At 39.7% G+C, this 27,907-nt stretch overlaps 1 protein-coding gene across 6 annotated transcripts in view; it reads left to right on the top strand.

Moving 5' to 3' along the window:
- The window catches only part of CADPS2 (calcium dependent secretion activator 2), a 458,085-nt gene that overhangs the window by 185,938 nt on the left and 244,240 nt on the right, over positions 1–27,907 (top strand). For all 6 annotated transcript variants that reach the window (XM_066591847.1, XM_066591846.1, XM_066591844.1 and 3 more), the window contains exons 12-13: positions 585–721; positions 6,466–6,653. In XM_066591847.1, coding sequence (XP_066447944.1) covers positions 585–721; positions 6,466–6,653 — 325 coding nt within the window. The remainder of the gene's footprint in view (positions 1–584; positions 722–6,465; positions 6,654–27,907) is intronic.

Here is a 27,907-nt window from a genome sequence, read left to right as displayed (position 1 = left end):
ATGAAGAACAATGCATTTGGTCCTTCGAGTGACATTTAGGACAGACCAATATGGAGGAGTTGTGTTGTCTCAGAATGTATTGCTCTGTTTTCTTTTCTTTTTTCGCTTGAAGGTTATAAATTCCTTTTTTGTTGCTATATGCAACACTTCCCATTACTCTACCAAGGTTTGTCTCATTAAAAGCATAGCACAAAACAAAGACTGTAAGTGACCTACCTTTTGCTAACATGTTCATTTCTGCTCTAGTTTGCCATTTGGAAAGTAGATTGCTAGCTGCGATGAATGTGTTTTATATTGTTAGTTGTACTGCTGTAGAAATATTTCCAGGCAGAACAATGGAAGGGTGAAAATGTGCAATGTGGTAGAGCTGTTTCTCAGACCATTTTCTTTTTAGCCTGGATGTTTGCTAAGTGCTTTGAAATGCACCAAGGTCATCTCATCAAGTTGTCAGTGAATTAAACTCTAGATGATCAGTTTTTGAATTGAAGCCTATAAAAAGTGTAAATGTAATATAATATTTCAGTGCATGCATTCATGCTTTGCTTACATCGCCTTTATATTGTTTTTTTTTCCCTTTTCTTCAGACCCAGATCGTGGACAAAGACATGGGATGGATGAGTTTATTTCTGCCAATCCCTGCAGATATGATCATGCTTCCCTCTTTAAAGTACTTCAGCAGCAAACATTGGAACATAGATTGAACGATTCCTATTCTTGTCTAGTAAGTATTAAAGATAGTTGAGTAACGTATATGATTTGAAAAATGCACTTTCAAGGGAAAAAAGGGGGGGATTTCGTGGAATTACCTAAATTTCTGCATTTCTTACTAATAAAATTTGGTTTGATTGTTTTACAAATGTAAACATAATCTAGTAGCACACAAACTGTTGTACCATTCATGTCTCTTGTTGAGCACATTGAGTAAACATCTACAACACAAATTATCTGCAAATGGAGAATTATAAAGACTGTTGCTATTCTCCCTAGGAATGGGTGTTGTGTTAAGATTACTCCAAGAGTGAGAATTCTTGCAGCCGGATCCGACCTGCGCACCTGCAGTGATCAGTGCAGCTCACCTGCTTCCGCGTTCGCTCGGCTCTGTGATGTGTCGGCGCATGCGCAGAGCGTAGCCGGCACGTCACTAGGGAGGTTTCTGTCCTGGCCTCTGCGAGACCCGCACAGAAATAGAACTTGCCGCGATTTGTTTTCCGCGGGTCTTTTCGTGCGGACAAGTGCTGTGTGCATAGGATTGCGTTTGGAATGCAATCTTATGTAGGCGGGCACGGGCGGAAATTCTGCGGGAAATCTTACCGCGGAATTTCCGCCCATGTGCAGGGGGCCTTAGAAAAGACCTGAACAAGACTGGTGTTCATGGAAGTACACCATGAAGGAAGTGGATATTTACTCAGTGTGCTCAATAAAATACTTAAGCAGTAAAGCTGTCTGTATAAGGCTGGCTGTCCACGAGCGAGCTGTCATTGCAAGATCCGCAGTGATAAATCGCCCGTGGACCTTGCATGACACGCTTTCCATAGGCTAACTATGGAAAGCGCAGCCTGATGTCCACGAACAGAGAGTCATAGTGATTCTCTGCTCGCGGGATTCAAATCGCTGCATACTGCGATTTTCCGTATTAGATAGGCTCACCGCGGAGACTTGTCAGTTCTCCCCTCTGATATTCCACCTTGGTAGTCGACAGGCTGCCTTAGGCTATGTTGACATCCTTGCCAAAGGCTGCATATGGAGCCTCTGCCACAGATCTGACCTAAAATCTGGAATAAAATCACACAACATGCTACACTATTTTCTAGGGGAGAAGTCCAGGCAACTTGCCAGAAGCCAGAGCGACCCACATTATAGTCACTTCTGTTTTTTTGCAGTTTAGCTCCCAATACAGACCTGAACAAAGGAGAAACTTAGTGCTGGTGTGAACTCATCCTTATTAGATAGATTATATTTTTGTATAATTGGCACTTAGATTAGTGATCATATCCATATAATACTAAATGGCTCACTTTTTCATGCAGCTGCATTTTGTACAAAAGAGATTTTTTTCAAAACCCTGGGGCGTTGGTTTTGCATAAAGTATTTCTATTAACCGCATTTGTAAATGATGATCTCAAAGATTGTCCATTTGCCAATTGTTAGTGTTGCTGAAAAATAAACCCAGTCAAAACTGAAATGTTTTTTAAATCTCAGTGTGTTATGTCTGAACAGTAGACTTGGGGATAACTCCTTGTCTAAATGAGGACCCACTAGCATTTACCTGATTGTGGTAGGTACAACACTCCATTGATCAGCAGTTGAAAGAGGAAGCTGCAGAGGAAATGTGGTATATGTCACCGATTCATGACTTATTCAATTATTTTAACTTTAAATCAGAGCATCACTTGAAATTAAACAATTGCGGTAAATAGATTTACCGTACTACTGAGGCAAAAGTACTACCGAAAATTTGCCACAAAACGGTCTTGCATGCTTTACACCACATTTATGTGTTTTAGTCATTTTCAGTCACTTTTTTGGCCATGTTTGGAAAAAGGGTGCGGCTTTGTGGAAAGGGGCTACATGCAACATTGTGCGAAAAGTTGCACCAGAATTTTAGCTATCTAGTAAGTGGCATAAAATAAAACAAAACAACAACCTAAAGATGTGCCAGATTTATTATTTAGCATGAACCATTATAATAGAGGGCAGATTTTAGGGAGCAGATATTTACAAAAACAAACAGCTTGGCACTTACAGTAACATAATCTGCATCTTGGTTCCCAGGCATGGGTCAATAGAGGGCATATTGGAAAGAGGGATAAAGGAGTGCGAGAGAGTTCTAGATAGACAGTGATAAATAGTGATGAGGAAATGACATGGCTCAATGCCAAGGAAAAGGGGGAGAGGGAAAACTGTGAGAAGGAAGTAGTGTGTGACTGGAACTCCCGACAATGAGCCAGCATCCAAGATCTGAGTGACGGGCTGTGGAGAAAACTAGCACTACTTCTCCCAGGTTTAAATGACAGAGAGAGCATGTATATTCCACAAGATGGTAGCACATGCGTGGAGGGGCTTGGGGGCCATCTTGATAAAGGATTCACGTAAAGGATGTTTTACTCAATTGGGAGACAGATTATATAGAGAATAAAAGAGCTGACCGTGTGTTGGGAAGGGCAGAATATAATATACAAAAACTGTGCTTGAGGAAATGTATCAATATGTGAAAAACAGAATAAATTGAAATTATAAGATTGGGATGAATGAATGGTAAATAATTACAATATGAAAGAATTTCAATAAAAGGTTAACATTCAAATTAACTAATAAAATTAAATATTAAAAACATGATTAACAATAAATTAAGACCTACAATATGGGCGAATGGGGATCATCCGACTGGTCACTAGTAAGGAAAGAGTGGTAAAGGAATTGCATTAAGATAAACTGATTATATAGACATAATTACTGTGTGGATTATAATAAAATAAATGTGCCCATAAACACCAAATATATTGGGGGGGGGGGGGGAGGAAACTGATGATGACGACTAAATGAGAATAGTAATACATGTGAGCTAAAATGAACTGGAGCCGATTAAAATCAGTACAATATTTAATGGAACACTGGTGTCCATAGCGTAACATGATGATATGGCCAACATATAGGTAAAACTAATATAATAAAAAAATGAAATCATAAAAGCATGAAGTCAACCAAAAATACCGACATAATATGAACAACACACCAGAATAAATGTAATGTTTACATCAAACAGTAAGGTCAAGTGAGGTCATTTTCCGAAACAAAGATATATCCAATTCAGTCGAATGTTTCCTAGCCCTTCATTTAGAGCAGTGGGGCTCAGAGTATTGAGTTTGTAAATCCAGAATATCGTATGTCGTTTAGGTTTTTCAAATCTGTATTTTTGGTAATCTGTGCAATTGGAGTAACGACAAAAGACCAAAAATTCCAATTACATATTAAAGCAGAGTGAGAGGATACACTATGTGTAAAGAAACTATTTGTTACTTTAGTCCAGTACTTATTGATTCTGCTCTGTAGGGTCTGCATTGTGTGCCTTATATTGTAATTTTCAAGAACACTCCAACAAATCACATAATTTGATGAACAACTTATAAAGGATTTTGTTTTGAAAGATTCACCTTTGGTGCTACTCTGGAAAACACCTTTTTTTTAAATGAATGCTAGTGCAACATTTGCACAATTTATGACCGCATTCAAAAACCCCTACAAAAGTAGGAAGGAGTACCCTATTTCATGCCTGTATTTTTACAGATTTTACATGACCTTTTCTTCTAGTCGTCTTTTGTTAATTTTACTTTTTAAGAAAAAATCACTGTTGTTAATATAATTGCATTTTATCCTATAAAACTAGCTGTAAGGAATGTTGTTGAGCCGTTTCTTATAATGGGCATTCCTTTGGTTGAGGGGGACTGTTATTGTCTACCTTCTTAAAAAATGTATTGGTGTAGGTTCTACCATCTTCATGATGTAATATATCAAGGTACCCTAGTGTATTTGAAACGTTCCCAGTAAAAGATAAATTCCGCGTTGTTTTTAAAGAGGATGTAAATTCTTCAAATTCTTCCATTATCTCTTCCCACATAAAGATAATATCAAAGTAATGTTTGCAAAGAATATTATGATGCCAGGGTGGTTAGATGTCATAAAATCTCACTCAAAAGCTCCCATATAAAGATTTGTGAAACTCTGCACATACCTCATTCCCATTGCTATGTCAGGTATTTGCAGATATAACTGGCAATCAAGAATGAAAAACAAAATTGTACTTTAAAATGAACTGTAGGTTCCATAGGATAAACGTTTATTGTTTTGGGGGGATGGTAGAATCTTGAGTACAGGGCGGTTACGTCTCAGGTGGCCCATTGATATGATGGTTTCATAAAAATTGCTACGTGACTTGATTAGAGTGAGTCTTTTAGGAGGGAGTCAAGCTTTTGAACATATTTCTTGAGAAGAATGTCTATGTAATATTATAAATTACTAGTGATTTTGTTGATTCCACAGATAATTGGCCTCCCAGGTAGGTTTTTTTAACATACCGTACTTGTGTATTTTAGGAATGTGGTAAAATATGGGGAAACACAGGTTAAGGAATTCTTTCTCATTTTCAGAAATGGTCTCCTCTTCATATGCTCCTTTTTCATTCAGCTTTTGAATTTCATGAAGACTTCAGTCATTGAATCACTGCTTAATAAAGTGTAATATCCAATGGCTGATAGCATGCGGATGGCTTCTTGGATATATCTGCTCCGAGTGGGATTTAAATGAGATAGCTTTTGTGTTTATATTGAAGAATTCTGATGCCACCAGAGAATTAAAAGTAGCCATACAGTTCCTCATATGATGAAATGGGTAAAAAGTAGATTTTAGCTTTGAAATCTCTATTAAACAGAGAAGGGGAAACTGTCTGTGGGGACCTAGGAGTGTCCAAATTGGTAGACAAAAACTGTTTTGGAGTATTGGAAGAAACTGGCTCTTATTTAGTTTTTGGAACAGCCTGTTGCAGTTCAGTTGCTCCTTAATGCATTAACCCTTTCCAATCCCGTCTGACATCTTCAGACATTCTGTTTGAAGGCTGAACAGCTCCGATGTCGGAAGACGTCCGGCAGGGTATTCTTACTGTACATTACTGGCCGCTCTGTTGTCCGGGGCCTCTCCAGCATGTCCCATACTGCAGTACTGGCTCTAGCCATTGTATGATAGCAGAAAGAAAAAACACCCTAGGAATCCCTGAATCCGAAATTGGATTGCAAAGGGTTAATACTCCTACTAGACCCTTGACCATGAAATTAGTAGTAAGCCTCAGTAGACTATAGAGGTAGAGTGTTGGGCAGACTTTCTGTGGTTCAGGATTGTGGATACTCTTAGTGTGCTCTGAGAGTTTGCATGTGCCACAGGAGATTTATGAAACTTTTTCTTGGCATTGTGGTCTCAAGTTTTATGATTATAATAGCCTGTAGAGGGTGCCTACCAAAGCAGTGTTAGCGCTGCTTCTCTTTAAAATAATATGGGAATGTTATGATTAAGAGACCCCTGACGAGGCTAATTTATAGTTGAGACATGCTTGGTCTGATATATCGTTTTAAGGCAAACTATGTGATAATATCCTTGGGAAACTGATATCAGTGGGAAGATGGGGCCTGGTATACTCTGTGCAGCAGAAAATTTATGATGCTGAGCTTTGTAGTAATAGTCTAACATTTTTTGATAAAGGTTATTTTTCAATTCTCCTTTTCATTCCCGTAATTTGACACTTTCAGAAAATAAAATCTTTCTCTTAAATATTGTTTTTCTGTGATTTTTACTGTACATTCTAGAACAATCTGTTTCTCATTCAATAAAGACAATTTGAAACAAGTGTTTGATGGTCCTTCTAGATAGAGCAATCAATCGGTCTCCAGATTACTTATACCTTTTCCACTTTCTTTATAGGGTTGGTTCAGTCCTGGTCAAGTTTTTGTACTAGATGAATACTGTGCGCGATATGGTGTACGTGGCTGCCATCGTCATCTCTGCTATCTTAAAGAACTGATTGACCATGCTGAGACTGGGTCTGTGATAGACCCAACACTGCTTCATTACAGCTTTGCGTTCTGTGCTTCTCATGTTCACAGAAACAGGTACCAGCTGGGAATATCTATCGATTTAATATCTCTTATAGCACTGATAAAGAAATGTAGCTTGCAAAATTAATTTCTTGTACACTATACTTTTGTAATTGCTATACTATTAAAATACTACCTTGTCATTTATGAGACTTTTTAGATACAGGGCATTTTATATATTTCATTAAAATGATTGTTTTCTTCATTGCATCGGGATTCTTTTTGCTTAAAGGGGTTTTCAGAGTTAACTTTTTTTATATAGTTTTGGGACCCCTATGCCCAAAACTATATAAAATAAATTTACTCGATGCAGCATCTAACCAAAAGGCCCGGTGACGTCCTATAAACCTGTCACATGGCCTTCTAATGTAGAAGCCCGACAGATTTATAGGACGTCTTAAGTGACATCCCCGTCGGGCCTTCTGTTGGTTGCAATTGTCACATGGATAAACAGAAGACCATGTATTTTGATAGTCTTCTGTGGAGGCTCATTGGTGGCAGGGGGGATGCAGAGTGTGTGTGTGTGTGTGTATATATATATATATGTGTGTGTGTGTGTGTGTGTGTGTGTGTGTGTGTGTAAGTGTGTGTGTGTGTGTGTGTAAGTGTGTAAGTGTAATGTATGTATGTGTAATATATATATCTCAATACTCACTTCCTGCTGCTGTGATGATCCCACCACCAATGAACCTCCACTGCCACCAATTGCCTCAGAAAACCTCTTTAAAGACTTTAGGTCAACATTTATCAAAACTGGTGATCTCTAAGTTTCAGTTGGACTGATTTATTGATGTATGTTGTAACTCATACATGACTGTGATACATTCACATATGTCACGGGACACATCACTACAATTAACTAGTTGAAAGGATGCCACTTCATGTCGGTTTGTGTGGAGTGGATATGTGTTTTCTTTTAGTTTTTTTATTTCAGCAAATTTTTGTGACTTTCTTTTTTTATATAGCATCCATAAATATCAAAATTTTGTCCAAGCAGCAAGCCACATCCTCTTTTCACATCAATTTCACAAACTGACATGTTTAGTGAATATACCGTACATCTAAATTCTAGTGTATATGCTTAATAAATGTGTCCCACTGCAAATTAGCCATTATTTTAGATTATTAATCAAGTGTACTTAAGGTGATTAAAAGTAGATGTACATACAAGATATCAAAATACATCCAAGATATCATAAAATATAATCAATAGACAAACAGGTATATACAGATAGAGCTCTCGCCTACGACCTGAAGGTTGCAAGTTCAATCCCCGCAAGGTTCAGGTAACCGACTCAAGGTTGACTCAGCCTTCCATCCTTCCGAGGTCGGTAAAATAAGAACCCAGCTTGGTGGGGGGTAATAAATAATAATTACCTGAAAGCGCTGCAAAATAAGTTGACGCTATACAAATAACAAGATAGTGTATCAGCAAGAAAAAAAAAGCAATATTAAACTTGGCATCCATCAGTGGATTTGTGGTTAAGCATCAATCCATAATGGACTCCCATCTCCCATTATCTGCAGTGATTTATATACTATTGATGATGCATTATATTCCTAGTTAATTATTAGGGATGAGCGAGTATACTCGCTAAGGCACTACTGGCTCGAGTAATGTGCCTTAGCCGAGTATCTCCCTGCTCGTCCCTAAAGATTCGGGGGCCGCCGCAGCTGACAGGTGAGTTGCGGCGGGGAGCAGGGGAGAGCGGGCGGGAGAGAGGCAGAGAGAGATCTCCCCTCCGTTCCTCCCCGCTCTCCCCCGCGGCGGCACCCGAATCTTTAAGGACGAGCAGGGAGATACTCGTCTAAAGCACATTACTCGAGCGAGTAGTGCTTAGCGAGTATACTCACTCATACCTATTAATTATCTATTAAGAAATTTTATAAACAGTGTCACTTGTTCTTAAGCAAAGTTTTGCGTAGCCCAAACAGATGTATGCAAAACCATTACTTCATAAGTTAGGAATGCTTTTCTCTGTAGCCTGTGCCAGGCGTCTTTCCAATTTTGAATTAAAAGGTATAAGAGTCAAAAATTTTCCTTTCATACACAATGGCAAATTTCTAAAAGCTTCTTAAATACTCATTGTGAGCAGTTCATACCTTACAGGAATAAGAGAGTTAGGGATAGGAGAATACCAATATGGCTAATAAAGATGTAAAGAGGGCAATAGACAACAAAAATAAAGCTATTAAATTACTAAAACAAGGAGGACAGTGAAGAAAGCTATGTAAAAAAAAAAGCAGATAAAAGCGACAAAGGTGGAGGCAGACTTGTTGTCAAAGAATAAAAATAACCCTAAACTGTTCAACTGTATAAAAAGTAAAACAGATTAAAACTGAAAGTGTTGGTTCTTTAAAAATGTTGTTGAGGGTGATAAGGAACAGCAAGTGTTTTAAATAGTTTTTCTTCTCCACAGTATTCACAGAGTAAAATTAAATATTAGGTGAAATGCAGAATGATAATGTTAACTCTCCACTAAATGTCACCAGTCTAACTCAGGAAAAAATGTGAGGATGCCTTAAAAAAGATTCAAATGAACAAAACGCTGTGTCTTAATGGCATACAAGGGTTTTGAGGGAGTTAAATAATGTGGTAGACCATTGTTTCTTATATTTAAGCACTTTATAGTGACATGGTCTCTGCCACTGGATTGGTGCATAGCAAATGGGCTAATATTCAAAAATGGATCAAATACTAAAAACTGGAAACTATAGGCTGGTAAGCCTGAGTTCTGTTGTGGGAAAAATGTTTGAGGGGTTTTTAAGAGATGCTATCCTGGACTACCTCAATGAAAAAAGTTTTATAACTCCATATCAGCATAGGTTTGGGTGGTTGCTCCTGTCAAACCAATGAGAGTAGCTTCTATGAGGAGATAAGTTCTAGTTCGAACTGGGGAGAGTCACTGGATCTCATCTATCTTGACTTTTTCAAATTGCTTGATACTGTGCCGCATAAAAGGTTGGTATATAAAATCAGAATACTTGGTCTGGGTGAGAATGTGTGTAAGTGGGTAAGTAAATGGCTCAACAATAGAAAAGAGAGGGTGGTGATAAACGGTACATAATCTGATTGGGTCACTAGTGAAGTACCACAGGGGTCAGTATTGGGCCCTTTTTTAAAAATATATTTACAACTTTTGTATCAATATTTGCAGCTGATACAAAACTGCAAAGTAACACAAGACAGGGTCAGTATTCGGTTGCAGATGGATCTCGATAAGTTAGGAATTTTGGCAGAAAAATTGAAAATGTTTATGCACATGGTCAGTGAAAACACATACCATCATGGGGTGCATTAAAAGAGGTCTAGGGGCACATTACGAGAACATTGTGCTTCCTCTTTACAAGTCACTGGTCACACCACGCTTGTAATATTGGGAACAGTTCTGGCCACTGGTACTCAGACATATCAGAGCTTTAACAGTTTAAAGGCAGCAACTACATTATTAAAAGGAATTGGCAGACTACAATGCCCAGAGAGGTTAGCAAATTTGTGGTGTTTAGTGTAGAAAAAAGATGGCTATGGGGCAATCTAATAATTTAAAGATCTATGAAGTCATCCAAAAACTGCTGCCAAAATGCTATAAAAATAGTGGATCTTTTAGATTAATATATTATGTAGGCCTGAAAAGAGGCAGTTAATAGGAATTTGTTTTTCAGTGTAGGTGAAACAATGATAAAATAATCTTATTGAACATCATATCGTGAGTGAGAATTTGACATAGAGATTTTCTCCTTGCAAATTTGGAAAGGGCATCATGATGGCTCAATGGTTAGCACTGTTGCCTTGCAGTTGAGGTTCTCAATCCTAAATGCTATAAAGAATGCCCCAAAATAGGCATCAATAATAATGATCAACTGCTATCTTAAAACCACTATACATAGTATAAGCAGTGAGTGTGCTCTTGGGTTGGTGATAGATGTCATAAATTGGAGGCAAAAAAAGCCAAATTACATCTAAAACCAGGAAAGGCAACTACAGGTGTGTGTCCATTCCACTATTTAGTGTAGGTGCCAAGCAGCTAAATGAAAACCTACTGAATCCCCAGTGCATCAGAAGGTTGTGCTTGCTTGCTTTATTGCCAATGGATTTTAAAGACCACTGATTTAAGACAGCATCAATATGCACTGAGACCAGGAAAGCAATAAAGTCGCTTAAAGTGGGAAATTAATTTTAAAGAGCATCGGCCACCCAAACCATTTGAAGCTATACTAATTGGGCAGTACAGTGCTCTTTCTAATGATCTTTTCATAACTAGCCCTGTAAGCATGACAAGGAGGCATCCTCTAAATCTAGAGGAAAGAAAGTTTTGTCATCATTATAGACTGGTCTTCTTTACAGGAGTTAAATTATGGAACTCTAGCACAGGATATTATTAAGGTTGAGTTAATGTAAAAGTTTAAGAGGGGCCCGGATGCCTGTCTTAAAAGTTATATTATTGCAAGTTTTTGGGACTAGATTTTTGGAGGTGGGACATTGATACAGACATTTCTTTTGACTGCCACACTTGGAGGCAGAAGGGATTTTTTTCCCCTAACGAGGCATTTATTACTTGCCTCTAGAGATGAGCGAGCATGCTCGTTCGAGAATTAACATACTCGATGTACTCGTTACTCGAGCCGAGCACCACGTGGAAAATCTTGACCCTCTCCTCCCCACCTGTTTTCAATGGAGCCCCGGTAGCTGAAGGCAGGTGAGTATCCATTTTTTTTTACACTATTTTTCAGGGGGTTTTAGGGAAGGGCTTATATTTAAAGCCCTTCCCTGAAATCCAATTACTGGGGGGGCCGTTACTCAAAACAAGCTCTCGAGCATTAGAAAAAGCTCGGATCGAGTAACAAGCACACAAGCATTTTGGTGCTCACTCATCTCTACTGGCGTCATGGTGATTTTTTTTGCCTTAGTCTGGATCTTCACGGTAGAATTATAGGTTGGACTTAATGGACCTGTTAATTCTTTCAAGTTTATCATCTGTTAGTTTAATCAAGTATTTTATTTTGCATGAAAAACTGCATTTTTTTACACTTTATCGTCCAAGTGTGTAAACTCGGCACCTGATGGATTATATGAGTGGGTTGTCAGTTACAGGCTTACAGTTATAGCCTCTGGGTCTTGCTTCTCCAAGCATCTAGCTGCTTGGCTCCCTGGCACTGTACTAAAGCTCTTTCATCAGTCTGGGATTTAAAATCCCCGCCTCCTAAAAGGGCTGTGTATAATTGGTTACAGCTCTTAGCTATTCACAGGTAGCGCTTGAATTCAATGAATGGCTGAGCGCTGCCTGTGATTGCTTGAGCGCTCAGCCAATCAGACGCAGCCCTTTCAGGAGGAGGGTTTTTTAAATCCCTGTCTGCTGAAAGAGCCAGCGAGCTAAGCGACTAGACATGCCGAGCCCTGACAGTCCTCTAAATATTTATGTTTTGGTTTTTTTTACACCAGCTAGGGATGATTTTCAGGGAAGGGCTTATATTTGAAGCCCTTCCCCGAAAATCACTGCAGTGGTTGCCTGCAGCCCAGTTTGCATCGCTGTTTTGCACATACACGCGTGCAAAACAACGCTCGTGTGAACGAGGCCTAAGGTGTTAAACCCACAGTAATATACAATGTTGTATGAATAATCAGTGGATATAATGTGAAACTCCATGCAAAACAGCACTTTTTAACTGTGTACGGTTTAATGGTTCAGTACCACAGCTGTTGATTGCAAGCTCAGGGCTTCTTCATGATGGGTCAATAGATAGTGGGGTACTTATGGCTAGAAGAATCTATTAAAGGTAGCACACATTCAGTGTACTTTACATTGGAACAGGTCTCTAGTATGCCAGTTGCAAGTTCTTGGTAGGTAAATATATTTTTACACATACTGATAGCATGGCCAGTGTTGTTTGCCAGTTCTCTGGCTGAAATAATAGGTATGTAAGGGTATTGAACAGGTCTTGCTTGGTAGATGAACAAATGTGAATAGAGGTGTCCTTGAATTCTGACATAAACAGACGCTACTGCAGAAATACAATTTCATTCTTCTGTTTCTTTATAAAGGAAAAAACGATACAGTGTGCACTTTGCAATAATATAAGTCAAAGAATATTTTACATCAAATCTAAAATCTAGCAGCTGCAATTTAATTCCTTTTTTTGTTTACTCTTTATTTTTAGTCTATCATGTACAAATATGTTAATACATGGAAGCAATCAACAAAAAGGGCTGTTTGCTACTGACAGATCTTATTGTAGATTTATTTTAATTATGGTTCTTGTAGTTTTACTTTTGGAAGCCGCAGTCTGATGGGTGCATTTGGGTTTGTCTAATGCACAGAAAGATATACCAGTTGGAATGGAACATGTTCATAGTACCTATTATAAAGTATGGTGGAAGACGTATAGTGGTATGGGGCTCTTCTTCATGGTTTGGGCTAGGCGTTTTATTTACAGTGAAATGTAATAATACTAAAACATACAAAGACAGTTTTGACAATCGTGTGCTTCCATTTTCGATGCAACAGTTTGTGGAAGGCACTTTTCTGTTCCAGCATGATTGTGCTCCTATACACAAAGCAAGGTTCAGAAAAGGATAGTTTGAAAAGTTTAATGTAGAGGAAGTAGCCTCAGTTGGCCCAGACAGAACACTGACTCCAAACCCATTGAACACCTTTGGTGTGAAGTGGAACACAGCTTGTAAGATGTTCTTCTGGCTGAATGGGAACAAATTCCCACAGACACACTGCAAAATCTTGTGGAAATCCTTGCCAGGAGAGTGAGCCTGTAATAGCTGCAGAGGCATGGCCAGCTCCATATTAAAGGTTTATTCCCATCTAGGGAATCCTGTTTCAATATGTCTAAAGTTGCAAAACAATGCATTTACCCATAATACATTTATTTCCAAAATGCTCATTTTTCCAGATATTGCAGTTATTGATTCCCCTGCCCTCTGGTCGTCTACTGCTCCTTGCCAAGTTGAAAAATGGAGACAGAAAGCAGTTTTAAAAAAAAAAGGATTTCAATTCTTTTTTTTTTTTTTTAGCAGTTCAACATATAAGAAAACTTTATAAACTTGGTATCCCCAAGTACCACTGTAATCTTGCTGCCCTACATAATAAAGATAGCATGTCATTTTCACCTTACTGTGGACGCTATAAAAATACCACCCACCTGTGTGTTGTTTTTTTCTATTTTACCCCATACAGAAATTTTAAGTTTTCTAATACATTATATTGTACATGAAATGGTTCCATTGCCAAATACAACTCATTCTACAAAAGCAGGCGCTCATATAGCTATGTTGCCAGAAAAATAAAAAAAACTTGGCAAAAATAAAAACAAAAAAAAATATGAAAGGCTGCAGCAGGGAGTTAATGAAGAATACTAGTGTTTACTAAAATAGATACTTACCTAGAGCTGACAGGTCCTCTTTAACCCCTTAGTGACCAAGCCTGTTTGCGCCTTAATGACCAGGCCAAATTTTGAAAATCTGACGTGTCACTTTAACATAGAATAACTCTGTAAAGGTTTTGTATATCCAAGTGATTCTGAGATTGTTTTTAACACATGTTGTACTTCATTTAGGTTGTAAAAATAGACAATAGAATTTGCATATGTTTATTAAAAGCACCAAAATTGAAAAAATTTAATTTTTTTTTCACATTTTCAATTGCAATATCTCAGATATGTGCAAATATACTGTACACATTTTTCATAATATATATATTTCCATCCATTTACTTTATTTTGGACGCACATTTGAAAAACTTTTATTTTTTTTAATCATTTAAAAGACGTACAAATTTAACATTAATAATTAACATTTTGAGGAACATTTTATTTTCCTACACCAAGCCAAGATTGCAAAGGCTCATAGGAGTCAGAATGATAGCAACCCCCACGGTAGTGGTGTAGTGCGTATTTTGATCCCATAGTTTTTGAATGAATCTAAGCAAAGCCGAAGGAAAAAAATTACGGTTTTCTTTTTTTTTTTTTGGCATTGTCATTTTAAAAACAGGTTTTTTTTCCTTGGTTTTTTTTCCTGGTTTTTTTTCCTTGGTTTTATTCCTTGGTTTTTTTTTTTTCCTTGGTTTTTTTTTTTCCTTGGTTTTTTTTTTTCCTTGGTTTTTTTTTTTTCCTTGGTTTTTTTTTTTTCCTTGGTTTTTTTTTTTTCCTTGGTTTTTTTTTTTTCCTTGGTTTTTTTTTTTTTCCTTGGTTTTTTTTTCCTTGGTTTTTTTTCCTTGTTTTTGTACAGCACACACGAATTAAGATTTTCACCCCAAAATGGATGCCCCTGTTTGCTCTGTGTTCAGAAACATACCCATTGTGGCCCTAATCTTATGTCCGTGTGCACGATGTGGCCCAAAACTGAAAAGAGCATCAAACTTCAACTGTCTTTTAACTTTTACATGATTGCCATTAGGTGGATTACTGCGATCACTTGATCGAGGACCGCTCACCGCAGACCTCGGTCACTGCTCTAGATTCTCGGCTACCTTTAGCAGTCAAGAGCAGGGAGATTTTACATTTCCCAGGCCCTCCCCAGCTTCTGCGCTTATGTCTGCCATTTTGGCGACGGGCGAATGCACCGAAGCTGGGGAAAGGTCCGCCGACAAGGATCCCGTTGGAAAACATCGCCGGACGCCCTTATGTAAGTTTTCACCTCCCCATACGGATTGGATCCATGACAGGAGGTGAAACTTTCTTCTTTTTTTTAACTTTTACGTGAAATAGCGGCGATCACGTGACCAAGGACCGCATACCGTAGCCCCCCGTGAAATCTACAGGGTCTCAGCTACATTTGGTAGCCAAGAGCGGGGAGACTTTAAATTACACGGTAATCCGTGGCTTTTGCATCTGCCATTTTGGCGATGGACGCATGCACAGAAACCGGGATGAGGTCCATGGATAAACTTGCGGGCCTAGGGTACGTCATTCCATCTCCCCTCATGGATATGATCCATAAGGGGAGATGAAACCTTTTTTTTTTTTTTTTTTACTTTTACATGATCGCTGTCATCCTTTGGTCGCCCGTGTGATCGGGAACCTCATACTGCAGCTCCCTGTGACAGCTCCCTACTCAGCTACTCATACTAGCCAGGAGCAGGGAGTTTTTAATTTTCCCAGGCCTCCTAGCTCTCTGCATGTGACGCTATGATGTCTAATGTGCAGACGCTGCCGTCGTGTCCGGGAAGGACGAGAACGCCGCTGGACAACGCAGAGGACCGGGGGGGGGGGGTATATTCTCAGCTCCCCTTACAGATCTGTAACTTTTTAAAACATTTTATTGACTTTAATGCGTTCACTGGATACCGGCGATCACGTTACCGGGGGTGTGAGGGGGGGGGGGGCTTTCCACGGCCGCCCATGACAGCTCCAGGATGTCAGCCGCCTCCTGTAACAGTCAGCATGGAACTGTCACGTCAACAGCGTGCAGGGCTTTAATCCCCAGAGGATGTGTGTTTTTACGGCCTTGGGGATTAAAGCCCAGCAAAGCACGATGTTAAAAGTTTATGGGTTTGTCACTAAGGGGTTAACAGGTAATTAATGCAGAGTTGCGTAGCATCTTGTTACTGTATGTTATGTCATTTTTGTGATATTTCACTGTTTAGAGGATCATGATGGCTAATATGCACATTATTGCATGCACTGTAATATACATGTGATTTGTTCATTGTATGCTGTGCCTATAAGGTAATATTGCTGTGGCCATGCATTATGTCCGAGGTCACATAGTCAGGACATGTGGATGCTGTAATGTGGCATCATATGATTGGCATACTAAAAGGGGCCAGGTTATAAATAGGAGCGCAGAGCAACTTGTAGTGAGTCCGTTATGTCCAGATTTCTGCTGACTGAGGCACACCTGCCATGCTTTAGTAGTGTCGAGGGTTTATGGTTAAAGGTGGGCCTACAAAATATTGCACAGTGACCACCACTGCATACTCGGGGCAAAGGTTCTGTTAGTAGTGGCAACTGCCTGTTAAGCTGTAGAGCTTCTGGCAACCTCCAAGGGGAGTTCATTTTCAAAATTTTATAAATAGACTTCTGTTGCTAGGGAAAGCTTGGCAAACAGTGCCATAATATTGTATAATTCCCAAACTTTGGGCCACAATATTGTGTGACCATCAGTTTTGTGCTATCTGTGAGATGGGAAATACCCATTCAAGTCTTGCTAAGTTCATATGAGTCACTCTGCCCCCCTCAAGTAGAAGGGGGCCCTGTTAAGGGTCCTAGACCATGTTCGTAGTTTTTAACCCTCTTACATGCTGACATTATTTAAAATTTACCTTTAATGGTAAGTAATGTATCAGTATAGGCTGCTATGTGTGTACATGAGGAATAACACTATTTCTGACCATTATCTGACTTGTATCCTGTATTTTTCAGCACAAAAATGTCATTTTAGGTAGAGTAAATTTCAGTTTTAGTAATCAGCTTGGCGATCATATAAGCACAAGTTATTTGAAAAGTTAATAACTATTTAATGCTCTGAATGTGTAATGAATACAGACAGCATATTCTGAACACTGCATGTTATGCACATTTGGATTGCTCAGTAGATAAGATTACTGAACACATTTAGCAAAATAAATATTTTTTTTTGAGTCTTAACATTAACTGCGTTTTTGTTTTTTTCATTCTCCTATAACTGAAATATTTGTAATTCGCAATAAACATTAACAAAGAGTTAAAAGATACGTGTCCTATATTTCTAAAGCAATTAGCAATGGAAATATAGGACACAAGTACATCAGCACATATATCAAAAAAGTTCCTGAGCCAAAACAGGGCTGTGAACAGAAATAAAAAAACGACTGGTTCCGGTCTACTAGAAACCTTAAAGGGGTTGTCTCGCGGCAGCAAGTGGGGTTATACACTTCTGTATGGCCATATTAATGCACTTTGTAATGTACATTGTGCATTAAATATGAGCCATACAGAAGTTATTCACTTACCTGCTCCGTTGCTAGCGTCCACGTCTCCATGGTGCCGTCTAATTTCACTGGCTTCTTGCTTTTTTAGACGCGCTCGCGCTGTGCGGTCTTCTGCCTGGTGAATGGGGCTGCTCGTGCCGGAGAGCTGGTCACTGCGTCGTCATCGTAGCTCCGCCCCGTCACGTGTGCCGATTCCAGCCAATCAGGAGGCTGGAATCGGCAATGGAACGCACAGAGCCCATGGTGCACCATGGGAGAAGACCCGTGGTGCACCATGGGAGAAAACCGCAGTGCATCCCTGGGAAAGGACCGGCGGCCATCTTAGGCAGAAGATTTTTAAAACTTCATATTTCGTCGGATCGGTGAGTAGCAAGCGGTTTAAAAACTGCTTTAAATTACTATTTTATGCCGGGGGGGGGGTGACACGGGGAATGGGGTAAAGTAAAATTTTGATGTTTGCCGCGAGACAACCCCTTCAAAAACATAAAAGAAAACACTAATTGGTCCTACATATATCCATAGGGGAGTCATAACTAGGGTGGAGTCATCCTGTACAAATGCCAGGCCCAATAGCACCTAACTTGGGTCGATGCAAAATGCAAAGAAGACCAGTACCATGTCCAGACCATGTAAATTGAGGAAGTTTGCAGCCATCTGTCCTGTACATTAAAACATTTGGTTGGATGATTCCTAATAAAATATACCCATTTTTTATGAGGAAGCATATAATTAACGAAGATCAGCCAAACAGTGTGGGGACTCAAGGTGCCAACCAAGCTTTTGCAATCATTTTCTTGACATAGTAACTGCTTTCTGTCAGAAAAAAAAATGTATGAATACCTGGAAACACAGGATTAAGGGTCTAAGAATAAGAGGCAACTCGCTCCTAAAAGCCTCTAATTTTTGGGCACTGCCACAGTAACTGGAAAAAGGTATCCAACTTACCCTGACATTTTGGAAACACATCCAGGTACTCTGAACGAAACGTATCTAACCTTATAGCAGTATAATACGCCCTATGTAAAATCAGGATCTGGGTTAGATGTTTGTTTTGGTCTGAGGAAACTAGCCCAGGGGAAGCTAAAGCTCCATCCCATTCCCCCTCTGTGAGTCCCACCACCTCTGCCTTGGCACATAGAATATCCAGATAGGATTCCCATGATTTACACAAGAGAAGGGAATGGGAAATAGAGGGGCTCCAAGAGGCATAAGGTTTTTATTTTTGTGGGATGAGAACTGTAGTGTTTGTGGATCCCATTTTTGAGAACACAACATTTTGATGGCTTCATTCTTTTTTTCAGTAATTTTGGCATGATTTTTTTTTTCAATTAAGTTTGCCATATGATATAAATTAAATTAATTCTGCAGGTCAGTGTGATTTACATCGGCGACAAATGTATATACATTCTTTTTGTTTTGCTACTTTTCACACTTAAAAAAATTTGTGTGTTTTTTTTTTAATCGACTAAGGAGCGAAAATTGCCATTTTTCATTTTTATATTTTTCTAACATTTTACCATTTTTATTTTTATCCTACTGTCGGACTTGAATTTCCTAAGAAACGATTTGTTCCTGTAATACTCTGCAATAATGAAGTATTGCAGTGTATTACGTTGGCCCACTAAACCCCATCTGTGGCAGGGCCTCAAAGGCTTGCAGACCTTGGTGCCATTTTCAAGCTTCCAGGTGCCATCGTAACCCATTAGCTCTCCCTGATCACATTTCTAGGGTCCAGTGGGTGACAGAGGGAACTCCTCTGTGTCAGCCTTTTACATTCCGCTGTTGTATTGACGTGGCATGTAAAGGCTTACACAGCTGAGATTGGTGGTTCTTTTACTCCTGGCTTTTAGAACTGGAGCCCAACTGTCGTCAGACAACCAAAACCCTGCTCTCTCAACCATGCGAGACCTGAGCCAATCTTATTCCAATGTGCTGTCAAAAGCTTACAGGATATAGTCATTAGGTGACCAGCGGGTTATTGTCCTGGGTCTTACATTCAGGTAGGAACTATCAAGGGTTGATCCAGGGATTATTCTGATTGCCATTATGGAGTCGGGGAGGAATTTTTCCCCCAAATGGCCTAATTGGCTTCCGCCTCTTGGGGTTTTTTTTTTGCCTTCCCCTAGATCAACAAAGGGATTAAAACAGGCTGAACTAGATGGACATGGTCTTCACTCAGCCTAACCTACTATGTTATTAAATGCCTACCTGCAGGATGCGTCATCAATACTAGATCAGTGGGGGTCTGCCATCCAGGACTTTTTGTGTTTGTTTTTTTTCCAATTTTACTCCATTTAAATTTTTTTCAATTTTCAGCACATTATATGGTACACTACATAGTGCCATTGAAAAATACAACTTGCCCCGCAAAAAGCAGGCCCCTAGACAGCTACGTTGATGGCAAAATAAAAGTTATGATTTTTTAAAACTGAAGAAAAAATTCATTGAAGTGAATGGGACAACTCTGCAGTACTCAGCATGGGCGTACTCGGATGTAAACGTTGAAGCGGTTATTGCGCTCAGATGAGCCCTGCAGCCCCTTCAATTAACTAATCCGCAGGGTTTCCGAGCAGCAGCCCCCCTCCGATCAAATATTGATGGTGTATCCTGGGGATAAACTATCAGTTGTTAAAGCCTGGATAACCACTTTAATTTGGATACCAGATTGCCTAAAAGTCTAAATAATAGCACTGATCAAAAGTACACCTATTTATTGCCTTTACAGAAATCATGCTAATTACTTTGGATGTGTATATAGTGTAATAGGTTTGTATACACTAGGTGCTATTATAAATCAGCCTGTTGGTTCATAGTGTTAAGCTTCTGCTCAGAATGTACACTTGTTTTTAATATGATCTAATAAGTTTTAGTTTTTTTAATTTTTCCAAGGAAGCATTGGAAGAAATGTAGTTCTTGGAGTTTCTCTGCCCGCTGCTTGGGGGAATTTGCTTTTCCTTGCACTACTTCCATTTCTCACAGTACTGCAAGTTGATTCTATGTTGTGGTGAGCTGATTAACCTGTTACTGTGTTTGAAACTGAAACAGTGGCAAAGCATTTTGTATTTCTCTACACCTGAAATATAGTCTAAAGAAACGCTTCTCGCGGCAACGAAAGGAATAGTCACAAAATAATTTTGAACATTTAGACGTGATATGCTGGATTATCATATCTACTATTGTAGTGCTCGGTTTACCTAGTGCTTTGCAGCAGATCATGAGTTAATACTTTTAGGAGGGTTTTTTTGGTGAGCATATTCAGAACTGCAGAAAAGCTCCGACTATTATTGGAATGGTGTATTAAAAGAACCAAGGACAGAAAACACAAATAGTCTGAAGAACAGCGATACAGCCTCATACATAAGCTTACAATACCTTCACCCACTCAGCTACCTTCTAGCAGCATTGAGATGAAAGGTGGAAGAAAATTTCCCATGCAATATATCTTACAGAAGTTCATAGTTCAAGGTTGTCATATCGTCAAACATTTTAGCTTTGTATGTCCTGCTGATGTAGATAAAGACAATTGTGGCAATACAAAGAGTCTGTAGACCCCAATTACACACCTTGGACAGATGCATGAGTTCTCTGTTCATTCTCTTTCTCATTAGAAGAGGCTTGCTAGCAAAGCAGGTACAGAAATGCTGTCAAGGAGCTTCTATTAGTTCTGTTAAGATTATTATTGTTCATATTTTAAGGCCTTTTTCACTTTTTTTTTGCCAAATATTACATTTTTAATGCTCTAATTAATAATTGATTTTCTGTTGTTGTGCCTATACTGTTTAAAATCTGCAATAATAATTAAATGGAGCACTTTTTCATCTTCACTTTATCAGGCAACAATGCAAGTCTAAATACGTATTGTAAAATTACATTAATCCAGAGTCTGTGAAAATAAAAGAAAAATATGCATCAAATATGAGTGTATGGAGAATATGTCCATACAAATGGTATCTGACTGACTCTGTTGTGTGATGAGCCCTAGCACTAGGTCAGGGATGGGGCAAGCAGTATACAAACAGCTTCGTTTGCCAAGAAAAACATTGGATTTCAATTGGAGAAAGGAGGATTTTTTTAAAGTGTCGCTGTCACCAGACATTAGCACTTCAGCTACAAGCAACTGTAAAATTCCTGAGAGACTTTAAAGGGTACAACATGATGGCATTATGCTACGATGTGTCATCACTATGTGATTGGTGAAGGTCCAAACTCAGACCTCTACCGATGAGGAAGATGAAGGGATTACTGCAATGATTTAGTGATGATTCCCCTTTTCCCTAACTTGTTCATGACTGCTGTGTAGGGAACTATAGCAGTGCCTCATTGACTGTAGTTCCCTGCACAGGGTTGGCAACGGTGCCACTGCACAAGGAAAACAGAGAGATCGGTGGATGTCCCAGATATTGGACCTCCACCAATCATAAAGTAATGACATGTTCTAGCAATGTGCCATCATTTTATAAGATCCAGGTACCACTTTAGTATAGCAATGCTGCTTTAAAATGCTCAGTCAGTGTTATGAAAAGTATCTGTGGGAGGATCCATGTTAGTCAGCGGCTAGCCACCAATACGTGAGGCCATTAAAATAACTTGCCTCCACTGATTACAGGAGAACCACTGACTAACAGCTTGCCTCCAAGAGCACTTATCACCACTGCTCAAAAGGCTTCCACCATCTCATGCTCTTTAAAGCATTGCACACCTGGTGCTTGATTTACCTATTTTGTAACCCAAAACCGAAAGGTAATGTTAAGTCATGTACTTGGCAGTCAGCACAGGGCCACTGGGACCGGCTACAAATAATGACAGCAGCCGCCACACACATTGATTGCTCAGAAGAGCTAAGAAGTACACACAAACACACGGACAACCTTCCCCACATAGTACTGTGCCTCCACTGCGCCCCTTATTTTAGCAGCACTTCCTGTATTGTGACTACAGATATATATGTATAGACTAGTAGAAAGCCCATCCCACGACGGGGACAGATAGATAATGTCGTTATCACATTACAAATGATCAACTTGATTTGAAACAATCATAACTCACATTTAATTACTTTTAGATAGATAAATGGGATATCAATGGCAACGGAAATTTAAAAGGTTTTGTTGAACAAAATCCAATTCCCACATCAGAAGTGTTTAATGTGAGCCCCCTTTGTCACTCGACACACATCGAGCCTGTAGTCAAGTTCCTGCCATACATATTTTAGTGTATCACCATTGACTAATGCAATGGCTTCTGTGATCTATAGGTCATGTATGGAGGGTGGTAAGGGTGGCATATATAGACTATTCCAAGGTGTGAGGCTCAGGAAACGTGGAGGCCAAGGAAGAAGTACATTATTGTCATGACCTGCATACCCAATCTATTTATTTGGTAGTTGCCTATCAAGCTCTCTCTTAACTTCATTGTGAAAATGTGGGGGGGAAGATGGTGCTTAATCCTGTTGGAAGATGAAATCTGGGATTTTCTGTTCCAGCTGCAGCAGAAACCATATCTGTAGCATCTAGGTATGAAATCCTTGTGATTGTTTCCTCATGGAGAAAAAGGGGGCCGTACATTGTTCTACAGGTTATAGCACAAAACACTTTCTCCTTGGTGGCGTTGCGCATATATTTAATGTAGATATGTCAGTTCTCCTTCCCTCAGATTCTGACATTACGTTTAGTGTTCCTGAAATGTGGAAGGCGGCTTCATCACTAAACACTAAAGATTCCATGAAACCATGGCTTTCCATTAGAGTATGCATATTATTGCAGAAAGAACGTCATCTTGCTTTGTTGTGTGCTTTCATGGCCTGTAAGAATTGCAGTCAGTAGGAATAACATCGCAAGAATGACATGCGCAGAATCTTCCTAATAGTTGGAGGTTCTCTGCTTGCTCTGATGGTGAATTTCTGAACATCCTCCACTGTTTCCACGCTTACTGGCCGGATGATTTTCACTTACAGATGCAATCTTTAAAGAGGGAAGTTGTGTGCCCACTGGGTGAATCTTTACCAAAGTTTGTTCAAAAATGATGTTGCACACTGATAGCAGACTGTAGATGTGAAAATCAAGGGCACAAAATGCTCTCTTGCACAGGGTGGGCCACGGAAAATTAGTGTGATATCACACAATGATGATAGCTGTCCAAGTACTGTATATTCCGTGTATAAGACACACACCCTACTTTCTAATCCAAAATTAAGAAAAAAAAGATTTTAACCATAAAACAGTACATAGTACTGTTCTATGTTTAAATCCCACTATAGGTCACTGTTAAAAAAATAACATTTTAAACAAAAAACAGCCCTAGCTAGGCTACATGTTAAAAAACAAAAAAAACAATACTCACCTAGCAACGGGTGTTCAGGTTACTCGTGATGGCCTGCGGCGCTGCTGCAGGCTTCCTTCACGCCAACAGAGCAGTTCTTCCTGGAAGCGGGGCTTGAATACCCTGCCTCCTGCAAGCTAATTCTCTGATTGGTTAATCCAGTGCCGCGTCAGCCAATAAAACCTGGTGCTGGATTAACCAATCACAGCCATTCAATGATGAGGTTTTGAGGTTTTTAACTTGGAAGTAATGCAGATTTTGGTGTGTGTTTTCCACTATGCATAATCCACACTTTTTCCTGCTGCGTAGGGTGATGCTCTAAGGCCACTTTCACACGGCCGAGAAAATCATGAGAGATTTGTGCGTTACAGGACGAACAAGTCTTGCCCCAATATGAACCTCATACTTTTGAATGGGGTTATATACATAAAAAAATACACATGAAAAAATCATGGCATGTCCTATCTTTGGACGTTCCCTTGGAACACCTTACCCGTTGTTTTCAATGGGGCCAGAAAAAACATTGCAAGGCATGCGAGGTGTACATGACTACACTGCAATACAGGGATGATTGCCACTTTCCTGAAGTGATGGGAGGTATTTTTGACACAAAAACTCCTTGCATCTGCGGTGACTTCCCTTGTTCCCGAGCACGATATCTGGCTAAGTTTCATGGCCTGATGATGCACTTGCACGTATGAAATTAGCCTAAAAAAGAATATTTGTTGCCCATAGCAACCAATCACAGCTTCCATTTTACCTCAGCAGTGTATGAAATGAAAGCTGCTCTGTGTTTGGTTGCCATATGGAACACACATTTTCTTTTAGACAGCCTTCATAAGAGTGTGGTGCCAGGCTACATTTACATGGCCTACCCTGTAAATACTGAGTGAGTGTGAGGCATAGCATATAGCGGTACATTATCTAATATTTGTACATCTTAGCCTGATGTGGTGCAGTTTATCATTATGTACTACTACTATACACAGTGTGGGATGCTCATGCCATTCCTCCAGTCACTGATATATTCCTCTCATTTATCATTTTCTTCATTTTGGCTTTTGTGAGGTGGTGCTAGGTGGTTTGGCTTGATTCGTTCAAGGTATCTGGTTGGTTAGGAGCCCTTTTGGTGTAGCATGGCTTTGTGATGTAAGAGCTTGAACTCCTACTTTATATAAGGACCTGGAATAATAATGCCCTCTTCTGGATTGTAAGGTGTAGAAGGGAATCTGTCCAGCTCAGCTCTCTACAGGCACTGTGTTGATATGCTCTGATAGACTTGGAGAAGGCACTTGAAGAATTCTAGGTGGAATATTTTAGTTGGGCTGGCATCCCACTAACTGGTCTGGGTATGTGTATGGGCCTAAGACTTTACTGCCATATAGGAGGATTGGGGAAATAACACTGTAAAGATTTTGAGCCAGAACATCACTAGTGGCTAGTGGTTTGAGGTGGTACAGTCATCCTCCAATGGTATAGAAGGTTCTGGATGCTTTGACTGGTTGATTTTTAGGCCCAGATAGGTGTACTTGTCAGTTGCTGTAAGTTAGCAATTGTTTAGCATGGAGGTAGGTTCCCCAGCTGATTTTGTTTCTCCATTGGAACACCATGATGTTGGTCATCTTTGGGTACATGGTCAGTGCCCATGTGGTGCTGAATCTTTCCAAAATTACAGTGGGTTCTGGAGTCCTTTGTTGGTTGGTGATAGTAGCAGGAGGCCACCTGCATACAGGAAGAATTTTACCTTGGTGTCATGGAGGGTGACACCTGGTGCCAAGGAGAACTCTAGGGCAGTGGCCAGCTCATTGATATAGATGTTGAAGAGTATCTGACTCCTTGTCTCTGCTAGAAATAAGCCATTCTCCACCCATCTACATTTATGCTGCACCCGGGCCCAGGAGCCGTATGGGGCCCATAAGGCCTCTCTTCTCCATATAGGGAGCCAGCCCAGTACTATGAATAAAGCATTGTAGTTGGGGGCCACATTACAGATTTTGCATTGGGGCCCAGGAGTTTCAAGTTACGTTTCTGGCTGCACCTGTTCTCAGTGTAGGAGCGCTTAATGACTTGGTATGTTTCCCCTACTATTCCGCTCTCCAGTAGTTTTAGGAACAGACCAGGGTGCCATATACAGTCAAAAGCCTTTTCGAAATCCACAAAACAGGTGTAGATCTTACCCTGCTTTCTATTGTGGATGTGGCTCTTGATGAGGCTGTACAAGGTGTAGATGCGGTGTGGTGGTTTTGCATGAATTTTGCTTGGCTTTTGCTGAGAATATTACGCTGGGTGAGGATCTTCTTGTTCAAGATATTGTTGACCAGTTTCTACAGATCCTACTGACACATGTCTCTTGGTAGTTGGATGGGTTGTACCTGTTCCCATTCTTGTGTATGAGATTTATGAGGCCTTGGTTCCAGATTTGGGGGATTTAGCCAGCACTCAGCATGACCTCAAATAGTTTGATTGTTGCAGCCTGTACTTCTAGTAGGCTGTATTGATCATTTTGGGTACTATCCCATCTGGGCCACAAGAATTTTTGCACTTTATGCATGGGATTTTCACTGTTACTTCTTGCAATGCTATTGGTGTATCCCGAGGGTTTTGGAAGTCTGAATACTTCCTCTGTAGTCTTTAGAAGTCACAGTTGCAGGAGGACCAGTGAATGTTTAAGTACTTTCACAGACTGAAATCCTTTCAAGAAATAAAACATAACCTTTAATTAAACTCTTATAAAATCTTATACCAAAGAAAAGGGCCTCATAACATTTATTCATTAATAAATAACAGATGGTTTGTAGGGGTGTGCACCTTCGTTTAGTTTGGTTAGGGCCAGAATATCCCCTTAGCCATGTCTCCCACAATCGGGAACAATGGTGACAAACTGGACTAATATGGTATGGCAAGGATGCCAATTATGTTGTCCAGTAGTGTCATACCAGGGTGCATGCCCACCTATAAACTCATTAAATTAAAATAGATGGTTTCAGGGACGTATTAATTGGTTGAAGAAACTAGGTTCTATAGAGGCTCATGAGGCTCGACGCGTTTCTATCGCTTTCGTGATTCATCAGGAGCCGTATATTTAAAGAACAAATAGAACCAGACCCAAAATGGGTCAAAAGCTCAGGTATATGTCTATATCTTACGATAATATTGAATAGACCATATACCCTGAGTATAAAAAGCTCGGCCTATCGGTGTGCGTCTCAGCACAACGAGTTTCTCTTCACCGAAAGGTTGCGAGTGGGTCAATAACCATCTGTAGTTATCCAGGGCAGATATCCCGGTTTCAATGAACCATAATAGTATTGATATCTACAATCTGGATAGCTTGAAGTGACATTGCCAGATGGATTTTTTAGAGCATAAGATACAGCAAAGATTCCCAGGGTACAGAGCTGTTCGGCCTAAACCTTAATAGATTACTATCATCTGACCCTATAATCCCTGGAGGTGGTAAAACCAACCATTAGAAGTTTTACTAGAATGCCCTAATTTGCTTGTCCCTTACTCATGACCAAATGCTGTTCATTGGTCAAGGTATTTGATCAGGAAACAAAATAACAAAAAGATTCAGCAGCAGCTCCAGCCTTGAAGGGGATATTCTGGCCCTAACCAAACTAAACGAAGGTGCACACCCCTACAAACCATCTGTTATTTGTTGATGAATTAATGTTATGAGGCCCTTTTCTTTGGTATAAGATTTTATAAGAGTTTAATAAAAGGTTACGGTTTATTTTTTGAAAGGATTTCAGTCTGTGAAAGAACTCTGTAGCCTTTAGTTTCATCTTTAATTCTTCCTGTTCTGGGCTTTGCTCTTCCTTTGGGATATCCTTATACGAGAGGTTGTAGAGATCCCTGAAATAATGGAGCCAAATGTTGCTGTTTTGGATATGGAAATTGTTTTCTTATGGTTGTAGCCCATGTGGTTCCACAGTTCCCAGGAGTCGTCTTCGAGGGCATCTTGAAGTTGATTGAGTCTAGTGGAGATATAGTTCAGCTTTTTCCTTCTGAGGATGGTTCTGTAATGCCGCT

This window comes from Eleutherodactylus coqui, chromosome 2, assembly GCF_035609145.1.
Source record: "Eleutherodactylus coqui strain aEleCoq1 chromosome 2, aEleCoq1.hap1, whole genome shotgun sequence".
Lineage (NCBI taxonomy): Eukaryota > Metazoa > Chordata > Amphibia > Anura > Eleutherodactylidae > Eleutherodactylus > Eleutherodactylus coqui.
The sequence above is the reverse complement of the archived record's forward strand: the minus strand, read 5'-3'. Positions and strand labels throughout refer to the sequence as shown.